Here is a 16975-nt window from a genome sequence, read left to right as displayed (position 1 = left end):
TCACATCTGCTTCATGAACTGGTGAAGTTGAAATTGTGACATGAACAGAATCAACATGGTTTGTGGAATACATGTGTGCGTGCGTGTGTGTGTGTGTGTGTGTGTGTGTGTGTGTGTGTGTGTGTGTGTGTGTGTAGTATGTGTGTGTGTGTAACCTCTATGAGAAAGGTCATGGAGGCAAGGAGTGGCAGAGGGGACTGATGGAATTAACGGCCACATGTGCGCCCAGGATTTATCGCATCTTGGCCGATCCCACGGAAGAAGCACAAATATGCTTTACACGGCACACACAAACAACACGTGTGTCTATGTGTGTTATTGTGAGCCAGACAAATAATGTACGCTAGCAAAGTGAGATCACACGCTTCTTTGGACGCTCGACCTTCTCCAGAAAGCACATTTCTCTCCTTTTGACGTTTTTAGCGACCCTACTATTAATCTCCAGTGGAATTGAAGCGGAGGGGATGTGAGAAGAAAAAAAACGGGGCTCTCGTGTTCAGGGGATGTCAGAGCCATCGATTGACGGGGAGACTCTGTAAACAATGCGGCCAGAAGATCCAATGATTTATCCTTTGGAGATAAAAAGGCCGTTGGCTTGTTCTGCTTCGGGTAGCCATTGGGAGGGGGGGGGGGGGGGGGTAAAGCCAGGTAATGGAAATTTACCAGCGTGAGCAGCTAAGTGTGATCAGATAATAATGTCTTGTGACTCATCCAAGGTTAGTTTTACTGTAGTACCGTATTTTCCGGACTATAAGGCGCACCGGACTATAAGGCGCACCTTCAATGAATGGCCCATTTTAAAACTTTGTCCTTATATAAGGCGCACCGGACTATAAGGCGCGCCATTAATGCATCATGTCAGATTTTTAATCCAAATCAAATCATTCTCCATTTTATCTTTTTTATTTCAACTTCAGATACAAAGAATTACTTTATAATCACAAAATAATGATCCATCGTCTTTTTGATTCATGATTCATAGTCTTCAGCGGGCCACTTATGATTGATTTCATGACACAATGCTTCGGGCCAGTTTAAATTTAGGAATCTGGTCCATGTATAAGGCGCACCGGACTATAAGGCGCACTGTCAGCTTTTGAGAAAATGTTAGGTTTTTAGGTGCGCCTTATAGTCCGGAAAATACGGTACTCTCCCTGTTTCTGTTAATGCCGCATCATTACGGAGAAACTCCGAGTTTGAAGTCCCAATTAAAAGCCCTCGTTGGAAACCTAAACCCAAGATAGTAGACGCCATAGCTTGAAACCCTAATTCTAAATTGACAGCTTCTTTCGAAACCATACCTTGCTTTTAATCCACTCTCAAAACGATGTGTCCTTTGCATGCATTTAGGAGAATGAAAGTTATTGGCATCAACATTTTGTTTTGAAACGGCTAAATTCTCATGTTTACATGTGCCTTTTGCCAGAATTTCCATGTGCCTGTTTGCACGCAAACACAGAATTTGTTTGTCTTCTTGGAACGTTCGCGTGTGACGATTTGTTCTCATTTGTTTTATGCACAGACACACTCACACACACACAAATCAAATCAAATCAGAAATCGAGAGGTGGGGGGGCGAGGGCGCGGGCGAGCACCGGCACCAAATGTTACACAGCTTGCCCGTAAATCCATGCAATATTAATTGGACAGATTATTCTCCTCTCGTCACAGAGCCCAAAAGACCAAAAGACGCTTCTGTTTTTGCTTCTATTTGTAGTTGTTGAGAATTTGTAAAAGGGAGGATGCTGTTATTGAAAGTCCCCCAGCAGATTGCTTGAAAGTACAGACTGTCGACCACACATGCTGTTCAAGCGTCTAATTGCAGCTTCTACATCAGCGAGAATGTTTGCACGCAACCGCCCGTGTCGATGTTGTTTGAGGTCACCGTGTTTCGAAAAAAAAAAAATGTCCATATGCAGCAGAGTCTTGTCAGTACTCAGCTGCCGAGCGCTCGGGTTAGCATCGCTAGCGCTCCTGTTTCCAAGGTGAGACTCCCCGCAGCAGATGGCAGCGTTGCAGATGCAGAGGTGACTAATAGCCCGATAGGCCCGGCCCAAATTGCAACCTGCTTCCCACGCCACCTGAGCAGATTGGAACGTGGCCCGATCTCATGATCAGCTCGGACGCTTGAAGCAACATGGAAGGGACAGATTTAAACAACGTCCATTTTGTCCCCACAATGTGCCAATGTTGAAAAGTGTTAAAAATGTCATCATGAGTTCAAAGTCCTCTACGGTTGCACACCTGCGAGGAGAAAATTGCTCCAATGCTGCCGCAGGGTGTTTTTGTGAGACTTTTTTTTTTTTTTTTTTAAATGGACCCTGAACAAAGTGAGTCCTTTAAATGTCACCGCCTGCTCCCCAGCCTGAGATGACCACCGCCATGTCATTTCAGGCTCAGCTGAGGACAAATGCAGTCATGACACGCGTGACTCACTTTATAACACACACACACACGGTATATTGTTTTATTTCAAGGGAAATCAGAATGAACCTAAAAAGGACCATTAGTCACTTTATTAAGTGCACCTGAAATCTAGTTGTGCAGTTAAAAAGTGACAGATATCCATAAAATACAATTAAAAAATATGAAAATAAAGCGCTAATTAAGATGCTAAGATGGCCAAATAAAAAACATGCTCAATATAAAACCAACCAACTGACCAAGCGACAAATCAACCAACTAATGAATCAAAAGCAAAACCTGAAAAACTGTCACTACACTATTTGCCTCTCCGCTAGCACACCTGCTGCGTTCTTTACGTCAACAAGCGCCGTCTCCTCGCGTCTGGCAAATATATATCACGTTGTCAGCGCGTACGACTTATGAAGAGGCGTTTAGGGAGAGACAAAAAGCAATTTCCCGAGACAAAGCAAGACTATACGAGACGGCGTGGCGTGTACGCGTCAAGCACAGCGTGGGCGATGCAGTTGGGTACATTTTCATCATTGAGGTACAAACCCATAAGGGAGCTTCAAAGAAAAGTCTGTCTCCTGAATATCGACTGGATTGTCAGCGAATGAATGGAAAGAAAGTACAACACTCGAAATTCCGATATTTCACCAACAACTCTAGCTCTGCCCACTCGTCCAACTGTCTTCAACCTATTAAATGGAAAACTATTTCCAAATTTGCCATTGTGTGACATCCCTTGCCTCGAACCTTCCACAGGTTCAACTCTACGCCTTTGATGACCGAGGGTGAACAATTCCAGATAATTGCAGCGAGGAGCTGGCGCGTTCATAAGAACATAAGATTCTCTGGCACGCAGGCAGAATATAGGATCCCCCCCCCCGCCGAAACGTCAATAAAAGGCCGGGCCATTAAAGCGAATACATATGGTTTATTTGAAGAGCAGCACTACTGTGGCTCTTTTATTATTGACACTATTGCGCTGACACACACACTCCGCCGCTCAACGCAATGAGTCTTGCGTTGAAGTTGACACTAATAGAGACACAGCTCAGTTCAAACGGATTAAAAAAAAAAAATGAATGTACACCACTTCTCTTTAGGCTTTTGCGCTACATTGGCTTCTGGTATGATATCTAAATCCCAGAGGCTTTTTTCTTTTTGCCTACAAGTGAAGGCAGCGTTTTTTTGCTGAAAGAGCAAAAAAGCAAATCAAGAGTGAGTAGAGTGTTGCTGCAGATTGAACAAACTATATCACTTTTTTATATTTTTTTTATTACTATTACAGCTGCTGCTTTGCTGACGTGAGACTCGTGGCGATAAAAGCACAACCAATTATCATCAACTACGTGCGGGAATATTTTAGAATTCTGTGCTACGGATCACCAAGCATTTTAGAAACTGCAATGTCGAAGCTGGCATGCAGAGGTTGTGCTGATTTGTATTCACGTGGAAGACTAATCGGAAGGTAACATGTGTAAACATTCCATTTCTTCATCTGCTAATGTATATATGCACAAGGCCAGGTGTGCAGCTCCGTGAGATTATTCACATTTGCTCTCTGGAGGTGGTTAATGAGTTTATTTCTGAGGCAAATGAAGAGCTGGCATTGTTGTTCCTGGCGACAGAGCGGCGAGGTGGAGCGATGTGCGTCCACTGAGCGCCTCCCGCGGATTAATGACTTCCCTAGAAAGGCGGGACAGGTTCAACTACTCTTGATTACAAATAAAAGTTTCCCTGAAAGCCAACAATCAGCCACCGGTGAACTCTGCAGACAGCATCATTTGTATGTCGCCGAGCGGCAAAGCAGTGATGCGTGAATTTGCCGCCGCCCGGGAACGGTTTGTTTACCTTTGACAAATGACCAATAAATAAAGTCATCGTGCTAAGAAGATGAGTTGTGGTAAAAGAGGAGACGAGATGAGGAAGTGCATCAGTGTATTTCTTGTCGCTGTGATGAATTGCAGCAAAGAATTTGAGGATGGTAATGTCTTTATATGCGTTGCTCACAATAGCTAACAATCAATAAAATAACTTTTTTAAGGCAACTATGTTAACACCGTGATATGAAAAACGAGATTAATTGTTGACCTATAACCTATACAGCCCGATTGAAATAAACTATTTTAGAAAGGAATGAAAAATACTGAGTTGCAAAAGTGTGCACACCCTCTAACAACTGGGAATGTTGATGTAATTCAAATTTAAAGGATGGCTGGTGTGTGTTGACTTTGAATGTGACTGGTTCTGAAAAACCACAAATAAAGTTCAAAGTCCTGTTAAATATACCCAAATGAAGTCCAGTATCATAATAATTGAGAAATCCATTATAGGTATCCAAACCAGATATATGGAAACTTATGGGTCACCACTTAAGTCGTATTAAGCGCAAGCGGGCTATTTTCACAGTTTCTGCAGATATGACTTCATGTGGAGCAGCCAGTCAGCACTCTTACTTGCAAATGCTGTAAGCTGTAAATTGGTCCATACTGTACGCGAACGTCTTCAGGGACTTCCATTCATCAGGGGGTGGATGAGGAGTCCAGCTGAAGTTTTCCCTATTGACGCGCTCCTTACTGTCTCCTTGAGAAATTCTCCAAATTAGCACACATGAAACAAGAAAATAGATTTTTTTTTTCTCATTACTGCACCATGCCGGCCTGCACAAGTATACGTACGAGTAACTGCAGTGCATATGTAAATCAAGGCTCACCATACTCTCAAAGTTGCGCTCCATGGAGTGGAAGCTTATCTTTTCTGCTTGTCCTCGCTATAATAATGACCCCAATTAAGCATTCCGCTCAGCTCTGTGATTGAGCTGCTGTTATCGCCGCCGCCCAAAAAAACAAAACACTTTCTCTTCTTCTCATCTGTCAGCTTCATTAGCAAACACGGGCGCCGGTCCGGGCTGACTCAAAGACGGCTGAGTGGATCTATCTGACCAAAGCCGCGACACATTACATTTTTTAAGTGATCCTTTTATGGGTTTTGAAAGTATTATAAAGCCCTTGCATATGGGAAATCGGACACAAACGGCTCAAGCTAGCGTAGCGTTTTAAGCTAGGCTGGAGAACGTGAGGAAAAAGTCTACTTTTTATTCTGTAATAAGTCATCCAGCCAGCATGTTATTATACTGAGCGTTTTGTAAAATGTCCTTTCGACTCACTCCGAGGCGGCCGGAACGCCGGCTTTCGAAAAGGAAGCACACGGTGGGCGGCAGTTTAACATGCTGCGTAAATGTACGTTAATCTTCTGCTATTTGGTAAAAATTACAGAGCGTGAATATTACCCGCTTCAGCTTCAGGTAGCTTGGGCTCAATTTATTGGATGGCATTTGGCCAGCAGGTGGAACGAGACCCTTGCCTTTTTTTTGCTCAGCGGCAGGTGAGTTCATGCGGATTGCCCAAACAGCCGCAAGGTCAGAATTCACAGTTGTTTAACCTTTGACCTTTTGTGGTTGTTGTTTTGTTTTTTTGCATCCAGAACCTTTTGATACATACGTACATGCATAGGATACTCTAATGTTGCTCAAGTCATGTCATACATTTGATTTTTCATGCGCCCCCCAAAAACAAAACATCCAATGAAGACTGACATAATTGAGTGAAAGGAACCAATTAAGGATTGATGGTGTGTGTGTGTGTGTGTCCATCCATGTGTGCGAGTGTAAAATAAATCAATAGAGGTCAGTGCAAAACAAGAAGAGACTTGACAAGCCAAATGAAGACGTGTGATGTCATCTCATTAACCTCATTTTAAGTGAAGAATAGAAACTACGTACTAAGAGTGGAATGTAAACATTGCTAAACATACAAACATTCATTTCTCTCATGTACCTTATTGATTGGGAACAATTCCCCGGAATCCCCTCAGTGTTGTCGTGGAGTCCTATTGATTTTGAACGACGTCCGTGGGGAAATCGCTGATGGCTTCCTGTCGACCTATCAATCAAAAGGTTAAGTGAATGAATCTTTTTGAGTGGTTACATGTTGAGGTAGCTGAGCTGTACTGTAAAAAAAAAACTTTTTCTTCGTCAAAAAAAGTTTAAAAATTACAAAAACGTTACAATCTTTGGGATTTTTTTCAATTTTCAAAATAAATTGGAATCGTGACCTAAAATTGTGCAAATTTATGAATAGAGGTAATAAAAAGCAACATCTACTTAAAATTATAAAAGAAAAAATTCTACATTTTTTCATTAAGTAATAAAACATCAACTAGGAATCTTGAACTAAAAGCTACTTTGCTCATAAATCTTTTTTTAATAACCTGCAGAATGTCCATCTAATGAAATCAAGTGTTTTATGTAAGTGCACTTTCCCAGTGTGTGTGTGTATGTGTGTGTGTGTGTGTGTGTGTGTGTGTGTGTGTGTGTGTGTGTGTGTGTGTGTGTGTGTGTGTGTGTGTGTGTGTGTGTGTGTGTTGGGGGTCAATCAAGTCTTCGTTCTTTGGCCCCACGCACACACATCGCCACGGGCGCACACACACACGCACACACACACACACACACACACGCACACACGCACACTCACACACACACGAGCACAGCATGTGCGTGCGCGTCGCTTTAAATGAACGTTGCGGGGGGGCTCTGGCTGTCAGGACAAATCACGGTAAAACTCTCCGGAAGCTTCTGCCTGACCCTGCTGGAGGAAAAGGGGGAGGAGGAAGAAAAGGAGGATTGCAAACCCACCGACAGTGATGGAGGACGAATGTGGCCCTTTTTGTGTGTTTTGTAAGGAAATATGCAGATCATAAATATATCAGGCCATTTACTTAGCAGGCCTCATCTGGAGACGGCGTCGTCACGGCGGCGCAAATGTCAATAAATCGAGAGCGGAATGGGTGTTCTCCGGCGTGTTTGACACACAAACGCTCCCTGGGCTGCGCTACAAATAGACGCGCTGACATTCTGTTGTGGTTTTATTAATTCATAAATGTCAGCCGGGATCACTGCAGAAGGCTTATTTACAAGGGACATTTGCAGGCCGGCATCCCCTCGTCCACTACCGTTTCCGCCGACCGGCGCATCCGTTTGTCCTACTTGGGCCCGCCTCCATCTGTTTACGCCAGCATCGGTATCGGTCCCATACCAAACTTACTTAAAAGTATCAAATTCTCTACACGATAAGCAAACAAAAACCCAGTATTAGATAAAATAATCAAAAAGATTTTATTATTCGTCCCACATGGGATAATTACAGTATTACCATGACAACATGGTATGGCTCTCTTCAGAAAGTTACAAAAGTGAAAGAAAGCATGCTGACCTAAATGTGGGACAGTTTTTCCCTTTTCAATATCCCACGAGAGGAAAATGGTCCTCAGGAGCACCCAGTATGTCATATTTAATGGCGGACATTACGTGATGTGCCGGTCAGGCTGTGCACATGCCGCCTGGGATGATAATAATGGCAGTGATGGTACGAACCGTAAAATGAACACGGATAGTGACACTACTGTCTATAGTATAGAGACAGTAGTGTCACTATCCGTGTTCATTTTACGGTTTACGGTACTATACTGTTAGTGTTGTTGAGACAGAAAATTGCACTTAAACTTGTGCAATCCAACCTGAAATCTTTTGCGTAAAATACACCATTAAAGATACAACAAAAGGATGGGGAGAAAAGACGGAAGCACGGTTTTTAAGAGATAGTTTACATCTATGGTGATTTGCTAAAGTACTAATTTCACATTCAAAGAAAGACATAAAAAGGTATGCTTATTGTGTTATGGCAACAAAATTATATAAGACTCTAGTTATTGCGACAAAAACGGCACTAATTTGTAAATTATCTAACTGTTCAAACTCAAATAGCCTTAGGTTGAACCGATTATTTTTCGAGTTGTGTTTTGTTACGCCAATCAGAGCAAACCTATGGGATTGTCGCCCCCTTGCGGAAACAGGCGTCACATCACAGTGACCGGGGTCAGGTTCAACGAGTTGGGATCCGACGGCTCCAAAGATCACGGCGACATTTAATAAGATTGTCCTCGCACTCCTTGGGCTAAAAGGAGAGGATACTTTGTTCTCTCGGAATTTTAATGCAAGGTCACTCTCGTGGATACATACTTATGCTCAGTCACGGGTTGACTTAGTCGAATAGGGCTGCTGTTAGAATTAGTACTGTAACTTTGATGTCTGGTTTTTAATGCAATATATACATAGGTGTATAAAGGCTCATTTCCAGCAACCCTGCAGTGTTCTAACTTCTAATGGTCCATTGTGTTTGATAGTTGTGTTCATAGAAGACATATATATATATATAATTTTATATATTTATACAATTTATATATACACGTCTGTACATATATAGAAATATATATACATATTTGTTGAAATATACATTTATATATATATATACACAGTATTACACACACATTTAGTTATATTTAAATATAAATATACATACTTTATATTGGTTTAAGCATGTGCTTCAGACAATCACCGCGAGAGGGCGACAGAGCAATACAATACATCCACCCACCATCAATTCAAATGGTTACGCAGTCCAGCGCGTTACGTTGCTGAGAACAACGTGAAGAACAAGCGTACTAGTTTACGGTACTCAATTGGCTATATTTATATGGGAGATCATAGTCATGCTAAAAATTGAAGCTAAAATTATTGTTGCTCAAAAAGAGCTTGAACAAAAAGATGATCACTTAAAATAGTGGAGTCAGTCGTAGTGGTGATAGTACTCGCTTGCGTACGATCACATGGTGTTGCTGCCATCTAGCGGTTCAAACGGAGATCAACAAAATAGTACTGTGCAAGCTCCTGATAGCTTTCAACTACAGTCCTTCAAGTTAACTGCAAGTTAGCGAACCTTCAACCTGCTGCAGCTGTCAGTTCCATGCAATTTGATGCTATTCGTCTTTTCTTTCACTAACTGAAGCAACACTTAATAGTTTTCGGCCAACCGATATAGTTGAAGTAATACCATCTCTGCCTCTAAAGTTATTAGAATTCAGCAGAATTTCTGACACTTTAAACAATTTGTCATGACCAGTTTAATTTGCAAACATGTCATTTTCAGAATTGAAAACAAAGCATTCCAATAAGGGAAAAACAACATTTATTTGCAGTGTCTCAGGAATCATCCATTCATCCAGCCATTCAGGTAACAATTGGCGGATGTTTCTGCACAACGTGACATTTAATCCAGCTGTGGAAGAAGAAAAAGGAGAAGTAAGCAAGCAAGGTTGGCAACAGGCGTTCACACAAATATTTTCTGGGTGTGGTAAGGTGAGGCAGCAACAACAATGAACATTTGCAGACAGTAAAAAAGCGAGGATGCTACTTGCCTTGACAAAGCCGATATCCTTGGCATACTGCCGAAAGCACTGGCGGCACATGTTGAGTCCGTATTTACGGATCAGACCATGTCTGTTCGAGCAAACCCGGCTGCAATTGGGAAGTGAATGAGTGAATGACTGGCAGAGGCGATAACACAACACCAGGTTTAACACAATACGATTATGCATTTATGTAGCTTAGTATCGATAGGAAGCAAAGTTTATTTTCGTTGGCATTTGTACTTGAATATGCCTTTAGTGTGATTTTCAAAATAAGACATTCTAGACAATACACTGGCAGAAAACATTTACATTCGAATCCATTACAGAAAATACTGTTTCTCCATTTTCATTGAGCCAAGTTATCAAAATTGGCGTTATATTAAATTGACAGTAAATAGTATTTTCTATTTTGCACTCAAGAACATTCCTAAGTCTCAAAACCTAAAAGACTTGATGCATTACTTTACCCAGTATTTTTCTTAAAAACAATCAATTGCAGTTCTACATTAATAGCATGTGTACTTTGTGTAACTTTGACGTAATGAATGTAATTTTGAGATGCTAACAGAGGATAGCAGTTAGCATTAGGCATCAATCCGCCGCCATGTTTATTGCGGAGCAGTCTCCATGCGGTACGCGTTTGTTGGCAATTTTTGACATACGAGGGATGTAGAAATCGCACCACACGAGCGCCAGACGGGACTTAAGTAAACCCCAGACAAAACGGAACAAAACACTTACCAGGATCGGGATCCCTGTCCAAATTTTCGGGGGTGACTCCAATAGAGCTGCTGGTGGCCCATCTTGTCTCTTTTCGCTCGAGCGTCGGAAAGGAAGACTGACATCCGCGCATGCGCAAATGACGTTTTCCGGTTTCCGGTGAGCGGTTGGGTCGGAGCGCCTTTTAGTGGCCGGAGGACGGTACAGTACAGACAGAACAGCGCTCCCTGTTGAGCGAATGGGCGCATTGAAATGATCCCGTTTACCCATCATTAGCAGTTAGCGGGCTGTTTTTTCCATGCAACTCCTCCTTGCGTGAGATGGAGCGAAAATGGGGCACGGCCAAACTGACGTTTTAATCATGAAGTAAACGCTAGGCGGCTTTGACTTCAGGTAACCTGCACGCCGAACCCGGACATGGTATCTATTTTTCGGACAGTGCTGTTTTGCAGACTGAGTTGATAGCTGATGCTAATTTAGTGCTAGCATGCTGCGGTTCGGTGTCTATTACGACGATAATGAGACCGTTAAAGGACGCTTCGGGTTATATGAATGCGAATATTTACATTTACTTGTGCAGACCAGAAGAGGAAAGGTGGGCTTCAAGTGGAGTGGTATCACGATTAAGACAAAAAAACATGCACAAGATGCTTGGAGGAAGTGGCATGTCCAATGCATTATTGTATATTAAACCATGGTTATATATTTCTTATAAGGAATTATGTATTCATAAAAATATTTTGTGCCTTTTTCTACCTCTCTCCACCAGGCTTGAAGTGTCAGTGCTTAGGCCCAACATGAATTTTAGGCCATATTGCTCAGCCCTAACTTGATGTTTTGATTTGTGTTTCATTCAGGCAATTCATGCTCACTGCAACCTTGGTGCTTCCCAGCAACTGTTTGTTATACACCCCTCGCCAGTGGGAGTGAAGCAGGATCCATGTTTCCAGCAATTAGCTCCTCTTCACCTCTTCCACCATCACAATCGTCTGACAACGATCTTTTTTCTTTTCCCTCCTCCCTCCAAGAGCCCGATCCCCTACAATGAGATTCCGGATCTACAAGAGAAAGGTGGTGATACTGACTGTGGTGGTTGTCATTTGCGGACTGGCGTTGTGGACCAGCGGACGGCAGAAGAAGATTGAGCCGTTCCCGAAGGCAAAGAGTAGCGGCGGCATTAGCACCAGAAACAGCCTTGACGGCCATAGCCCTTTGCTAGTAATTCCCGCCGTGAGCCGGGCTCCTGTTGCGCCTCTGAACCAGACGCACCTGGAAAAAACAAAAGAAAAAGAAATCAAGGGCAAGGTCGCTGTGGATAACACCACTCTAGTCTACCGCGCCATCGTTTTCCAACTCAACTTTGACCAGACGATAAGAAACGAGGAGAAGTTTAAGGCGGCGCGGCAGAAGGACGACCTGGTCGTAGTGATCCAGGTCCACAACCGACCGGAATACTTGAAGCTGCTGGTGGACAGCTTGCGCAAGGCCCGCGGCGTGGAAAGCATACTGCTGATATTCAGCCACGACTACTGGTCCCCCGAGATTAACAATGTGGTCAACTCGGTGGATTTCTGCCAGGTCCTGCAGATTTTCTTCCCGTTCAGCATGCAGCTGTACCCGCAGGAGTTTCCCAGCAACGACCCGAGGGACTGTCCAAGGGACATTCCCAAAAAGGAGGCCTTAAAGTTGGGGTGCCTCAATGCGGAGTACCCAGACTCGTTCGGGCACTACCGCGAGGCCAAGTTCTCCCAAACCAAGCACCACTGGTGGTGGAAGTTACACTTTACGTGGGACAGAGTGCACGTCCTCCGGGACCACAGAGGTCTAGTGCTGCTGATCGAGGAGGACCACTTCCTGTCTCCGGACTTTATCCACCTACTGAAGATGATGTCGGCGCTGAAAGAGGAGCAGTGTGGCGACTGCGACATCCTGTCGCTGGGGAGCTACAGCCACATCGGCTACTCCAGCAAAGCCAACAAGGTGGAGGTGAAAGCCTGGAAGTCCACAGAGCACAACATGGGCATGGTCATGAGTCGGGACACTTACCGGAATCTGCTCGGCTGCACAGACGCGTTCTGCACCTACGACGACTACAACTGGGACTGGTCCCTGCAGCACCTCACCTCCTCTTGCTTGCCGTCCTACTGGAAGGTGATGGTGAGCGAGGCGCCGCGCATCTTTCACGCCGGTGACTGCGGCATGCACCACAAGAAGGCCGCCTGCATGCCGGCGAGCCAGAAGACCAAGTTCGAGAACATCTTGCAGAGCAGCGGCAGCCAGCTGTTCCCCGAGAAGCTCTTGATCACCAAGAGACTACCGAACGGAGCCGGAAGGGCGGCCCCGCGTGTCAAGAACGGGGGCTGGGGGGACATCAGGGATCACGAACTCTGCAAGAGCTACGTGCGATTACAGTGACATTTATTGCTACTATATTCCGTTTTCTTGTGTCTCTTTTGCATCCTATCAAGAAGAAAGTCTTTTCAAATTAAAATCTTTATGGACTATTCTTCATATTGCCTGTTTCACTGGACTGTTAAAGAAAATAAAGATGAATGTTGGGATTTTTGGCTCATGAAAAATCAAGTTTTAAAAAAACAAGGGGAAAACAATATGTATCAAACTTGTGAGAGTATGTGTATTTTATATTTTTTTCTTCAAAGAATAGAGTCAGAGAGTCATGGTTATAGTCTGTCACACTGTTTAATAGGCGTCAAATGTGAGGAAAAAGGCTTCTGCTGTTCTAACCCTCAGGCTTTCTCCTTGTTGGAGGAAAAATATCCTCAAGCACCCTCCGGCTCTAGCAGGAATCAACAAAGTGTTTTAAAAAAATAGTCATCGTCATCATATCCACGCTGCTCAGACATGTTAGGGTGGGAGTCGATTCACACTATAGGCCAGCACGCGTTCCTGCGGTTTTACCTGAGCTCCGAATGATGGCTGAACAATTGCGTTCACACCGCTTAGTTGTTAGATAAAAGCGTTTCCTATACCAAATGTTGCGTTAAGAAAAAATACACCTGAATTCTCTTTAGGTACAATGAAAAAAAGAAAAAAAAATCTGCATATTCAAGATTCATTTTAATATTAGATTTTCTGTATTAGAAATAGTTCTATTTTTTTTCTAAAGAAAAAAAGAAAGGCTTTTTAAACTATTAATAATCTCCATAAATCATTGCATTACAATATTTACATATAATACATAGCCCGTGTCGTGGAAAACCATATTAAACCAATAAGTACAAAGGCTTTTAATTCTATTGAACACTCCAAAAAAAAGTACATCCGCCCTCCTTGAAACAACAAACTGTTAAGTGCAAACATTGTTTTCCTAAATAATAAAAATATGATTGCAGCATCAGACATGGGAGACAAAGGGTGCCGACAAGCCAAGTGCTTCCAAAACCTGCTCATGTTAAGATTTAAAAAAAAAAAAAAAAAAAGTCACACCAGGGAGCATGGGCTGCCAAATTTGTGCAAATACACTTTGAGTAATTTAAGGAAGTACGACCTCCATTCGCAGAGGATATGCAGCCACTTGAAAAATATTTTTCCCTTTCCGAGGCCTGATACATCATGTAAAGAAATGGGAAGAACACTCAGAGAAGAACGCAGGCAAGACAGCAGCCACCCTCACATGAACAGTGAACCAGTCAGCCCTTCCTTTGAAAAAACCCCAAAAACAAACCTTAAAGCTCCTTTGTCAAACAGCACTGCCACTGTGGTCGGCTGTAGGGGGCGCTATACAACGGTTCCGCTGGGGGAGCTGGCAGGGTTGTTTTGAGATGAGAGCAGTCCCTGTGGAGAGTCACACCGCAGACAAAACGGAGGCCGTGAGAAAAAGCAAACATGAGAATAATCGAGTCTAAGAATGCGTTCTACATTATGTGTTAGCATTAAGCTAGCAAACTGTTTTTTGCAGTAGACTGGCTAAAAGAAAGGCGCATTACATGACGTCACGTGGCCGTTACTCACCACTTTGCCGGGCCTGGCCCACGTGCAAACGAAGCCCTCCTGACAGGCTGTGACCAGACAGTCCTCCAGGAAGATCAACACAGTCAGTCTCTCGTGGGCGATCTTCTTGCACACCAGCGGCTCCAGCAGCGGCACCTCCTCCATGTGCGGACACAGCGTCGTGCCCAGCGTCTTGGCCGTGTCACCTATGGTCCCCGGCGGCCGCAAGGGGCCAAGCTGGCTGAGCTTGTCGCCGCTCTTGCTGCCAATGTGGCCGGCGCTGTGCATGCGCTTGTGCTCCTTTTCCGGCCGTTCCTTGCGTGCCTCGTGCAGCGATAGCGTGGCGAACTTGCCCACGCCGGCGGCGATCAGGGCGTTGTCGATGATACTGCCGCCGCCCTTGGCGGGTACTGCAGCGGTGCTACTACTGCTGCTGCTGCTGCCTGTGTGACTGTTAGGTGTGCTGCCGCCTCCGCCGGCTGGGTTGGAGGATTGCGGTAAGCTGTTGGACCGAGGCAGCGTCCCCGGGAGGGAGTTTGGCGTGTTGCCGCCGGTGCTGCTATTGCTAGCACTGTCTTTGCCGTTGGTGCCAGAAGTGAAAATAGTGTTTGCTGCGCTGCCCAAGGGGCTTGAGGCATTCATGACGTTAGTGTGAGTCCTGGTGCGAGACAAAGGGAGGTGAGGGAAGAGTATGTCCTCAGTCAGGTCCCACAGACACAGCTGGGTGTCCTGGCCGACGGACCCAAATCGGTACGTCACGCTTACGGGCCGACTGTCGGTAGAGTTCCTCTTGGAAAGTCGGGAGTGGGCGCTGTTGGCCCGATCTCTTCCAGCGCTAAAGTGAATATGCTCATAAAAGTCCTCATCGCTGCCGCTAAACTCGGCGGGGGGGTCGCTGCCGATGCCGTCCTCCACGCTGGTGGTGCAGTGGTCGAAGGCCACCACGCTCACCCACGACTTGTGTCCGTGTCCCCGCGCGATCACCCTGCAGTCCGAGAACGACCACACCGTCACCAGGTCGTCCTCCCCACCCGCCACGATGTAGCGCCCGTCTGGGCTCCAGCACACGCAAAGCAAGCCGCCAAAGTAGCTCTTCATGGTGCCGTGCAGTTCGGCAGCGTCGAAGCCGAACACCCGCAGGTACCCGTCCTGGCTGGCGCACGCCAGGAACTTACCGTCCGGGGAGAAGGCGAACTCATTGAGCGCCCCGTCGCCCACCGTCCACCGCAGTAACGGGTTGCGCCCCGACTTGCTCTTGCAGGTGTGCACAGCGTAGTTGTCACCCTGCTTGAGGAGCTGGTAGTGGGGCGCCGCCGTGCCGCACGTGTTCTCCACATTGTAGAGGTACATGGCGCCACTCGAATGGGCCACCAAGAAGAGGCTCTCAGAACCCGGGACCCATCGCACGCAGGTCACGCGCGACTTGTCGATTAGCCTCTGGGAAGGGAAAAGAGCATGGATGATTAACACGACAGCAAAATATTTTTTAATCTTTGCGCGTGGTGAGGCCGTACAAGGATTTCATTGGACGATTACGCACCTCTTCATTGAAGAGCTTGCTAGTCTCTTTTTTGATTGGGTCAATAAGCTGCACTTGGCCCGCCGAGAAGCCCACCAGCAGTGAGACGCTCTCAGCGGTGGCCGTGAGAGGGTTGAAGTCATGGCACGTGGGCTGCGTGCCTTTGTATATCCGCTTGTCTACAGGCTTGCTCAGATCGGCAGCCTGAAAACAAGAAATTGGATTTCTTTAGAGTACAAAGTTTGAGCCCTGCTGAGCAGTAGAGTAGGCAAAAGGTTTTATCATTAGGTCCAGTACAAACAAACTTTGTCACATGCAACTGAGGTGTCACGAAAGCAGCGTGACGTCACTACAGCAATCACTCACACCTTTGACCTCAAAAGTTGATACACCTGACTTTAGGCATTTACATTATGTTGTCGTCTCATTCCTTCAAACACGTCAAAGGTAAACAACCCATTTGCGGTCACTCAGAAATTGTATCAAAGTACCACAGAGAGACGAGTTCACCTGAAGTGCTAAACAACTGTGGCGATTATATTAGCTGGCGAAGCTAATTAGCGTCAAACATATTTGGATGCTTCATGGCCTCGTTCGGACAATCTGCGACACGAGCCCGGTGGGTCGACACTAGGGGTGGACAGACACGCCGATCAGGTGCGGCTTCTACCGAACAAACGCGTACCCGACGACGACTGTCAACGTTGTTTACCTTTCTCACACCTTTGTAGATATAAAAGTAGAGCTCCCGGCCCACATTGAAGCAGATCCTGTCGCCGTTGCCCGACTGATCGTTGACGTTGACGAAAGAGACCCTGACGGGGTTGGAACCCTGCGAATTGAAGGGCACCCGGTTCGGGCGGCTGTACTCGGAGTGCGTTAGGAGTTTGTAGACGCCTTCCCGGGTTGTGAATTGCGTTTTAATCTCGTTCGTCTCCTTCCCTCCTCCCTCCGCCGCCATCTTGAAAGTCGCCGTTCATTCTTATCAAAGGTCCCGGATGTTGTGTACGACGCATGTGCAAATCAGACATTCGGTCATGCGCACTGGTGTTCACTATAAGTCACGTG

General features: G+C 45.3%; 3 protein-coding genes and 1 long non-coding RNA gene across 5 annotated transcripts in view; 2 read left to right on the top strand and 2 right to left on the bottom strand.

Moving 5' to 3' along the window:
* LOC119118353 overlaps positions 1 to 16975 on the top strand; it is a 439862-nt gene that overhangs the window by 416424 nt on the left and 6463 nt on the right. The gene's annotated exons all lie outside the window — the stretch shown is intronic.
* Positions 9412 to 10611, bottom strand: rps29 (ribosomal protein S29). Its single transcript, XM_037245306.1, has 3 exons — positions 10459 to 10611; positions 9724 to 9823; positions 9412 to 9584 (listed from the first exon to the last, which is right to left on the bottom strand). The coding sequence occupies exons 1-3, from the start codon at positions 10560 to 10562 to the stop codon at positions 9576 to 9578; spliced, it is 213 nt and encodes a 70-aa protein (XP_037101201.1). The 5' UTR covers positions 10563 to 10611; the 3' UTR covers positions 9412 to 9575.
* Positions 10627 to 12998, top strand: mgat2 (alpha-1,6-mannosyl-glycoprotein 2-beta-N-acetylglucosaminyltransferase). Of its 2 annotated transcripts, none has more exons than XM_037245280.1 (2): positions 10627 to 10830; positions 11295 to 12998. In XM_037245280.1, exon 2 carries the CDS (start codon positions 11482 to 11484, stop codon positions 12850 to 12852), a length of 1371 nt encoding a protein of 456 aa, XP_037101175.1. In that variant the 5' UTR covers positions 10627 to 10830; positions 11295 to 11481; the 3' UTR covers positions 12853 to 12998. The 2 variants fall into 2 exon arrangements, with proteins under 2 accessions (XP_037101175.1, XP_037101176.1); XM_037245281.1 differs by having other exon boundaries at positions 10627 to 10857.
* Positions 13499 to 16887, bottom strand: wdr20b (WD repeat domain 20b). Its single transcript, XM_037245267.1, has 4 exons — positions 16620 to 16887; positions 15929 to 16111; positions 14410 to 15825; positions 13499 to 14232 (listed from the first exon to the last, which is right to left on the bottom strand). Exons 1-4 carry the CDS (start codon positions 16866 to 16868, stop codon positions 14176 to 14178), a joined length of 1905 nt encoding a protein of 634 aa, XP_037101162.1. The 5' UTR covers positions 16869 to 16887; the 3' UTR covers positions 13499 to 14175.

The sequence above is a fragment of the Syngnathus acus genome, chromosome 24, assembly GCF_901709675.1.
Source record: "Syngnathus acus chromosome 24, fSynAcu1.2, whole genome shotgun sequence".
Lineage (NCBI taxonomy): Eukaryota > Metazoa > Chordata > Actinopteri > Syngnathiformes > Syngnathidae > Syngnathus > Syngnathus acus.
The sequence above is the reverse complement of the archived record's forward strand: the minus strand, read 5'-3'. Positions and strand labels throughout refer to the sequence as shown.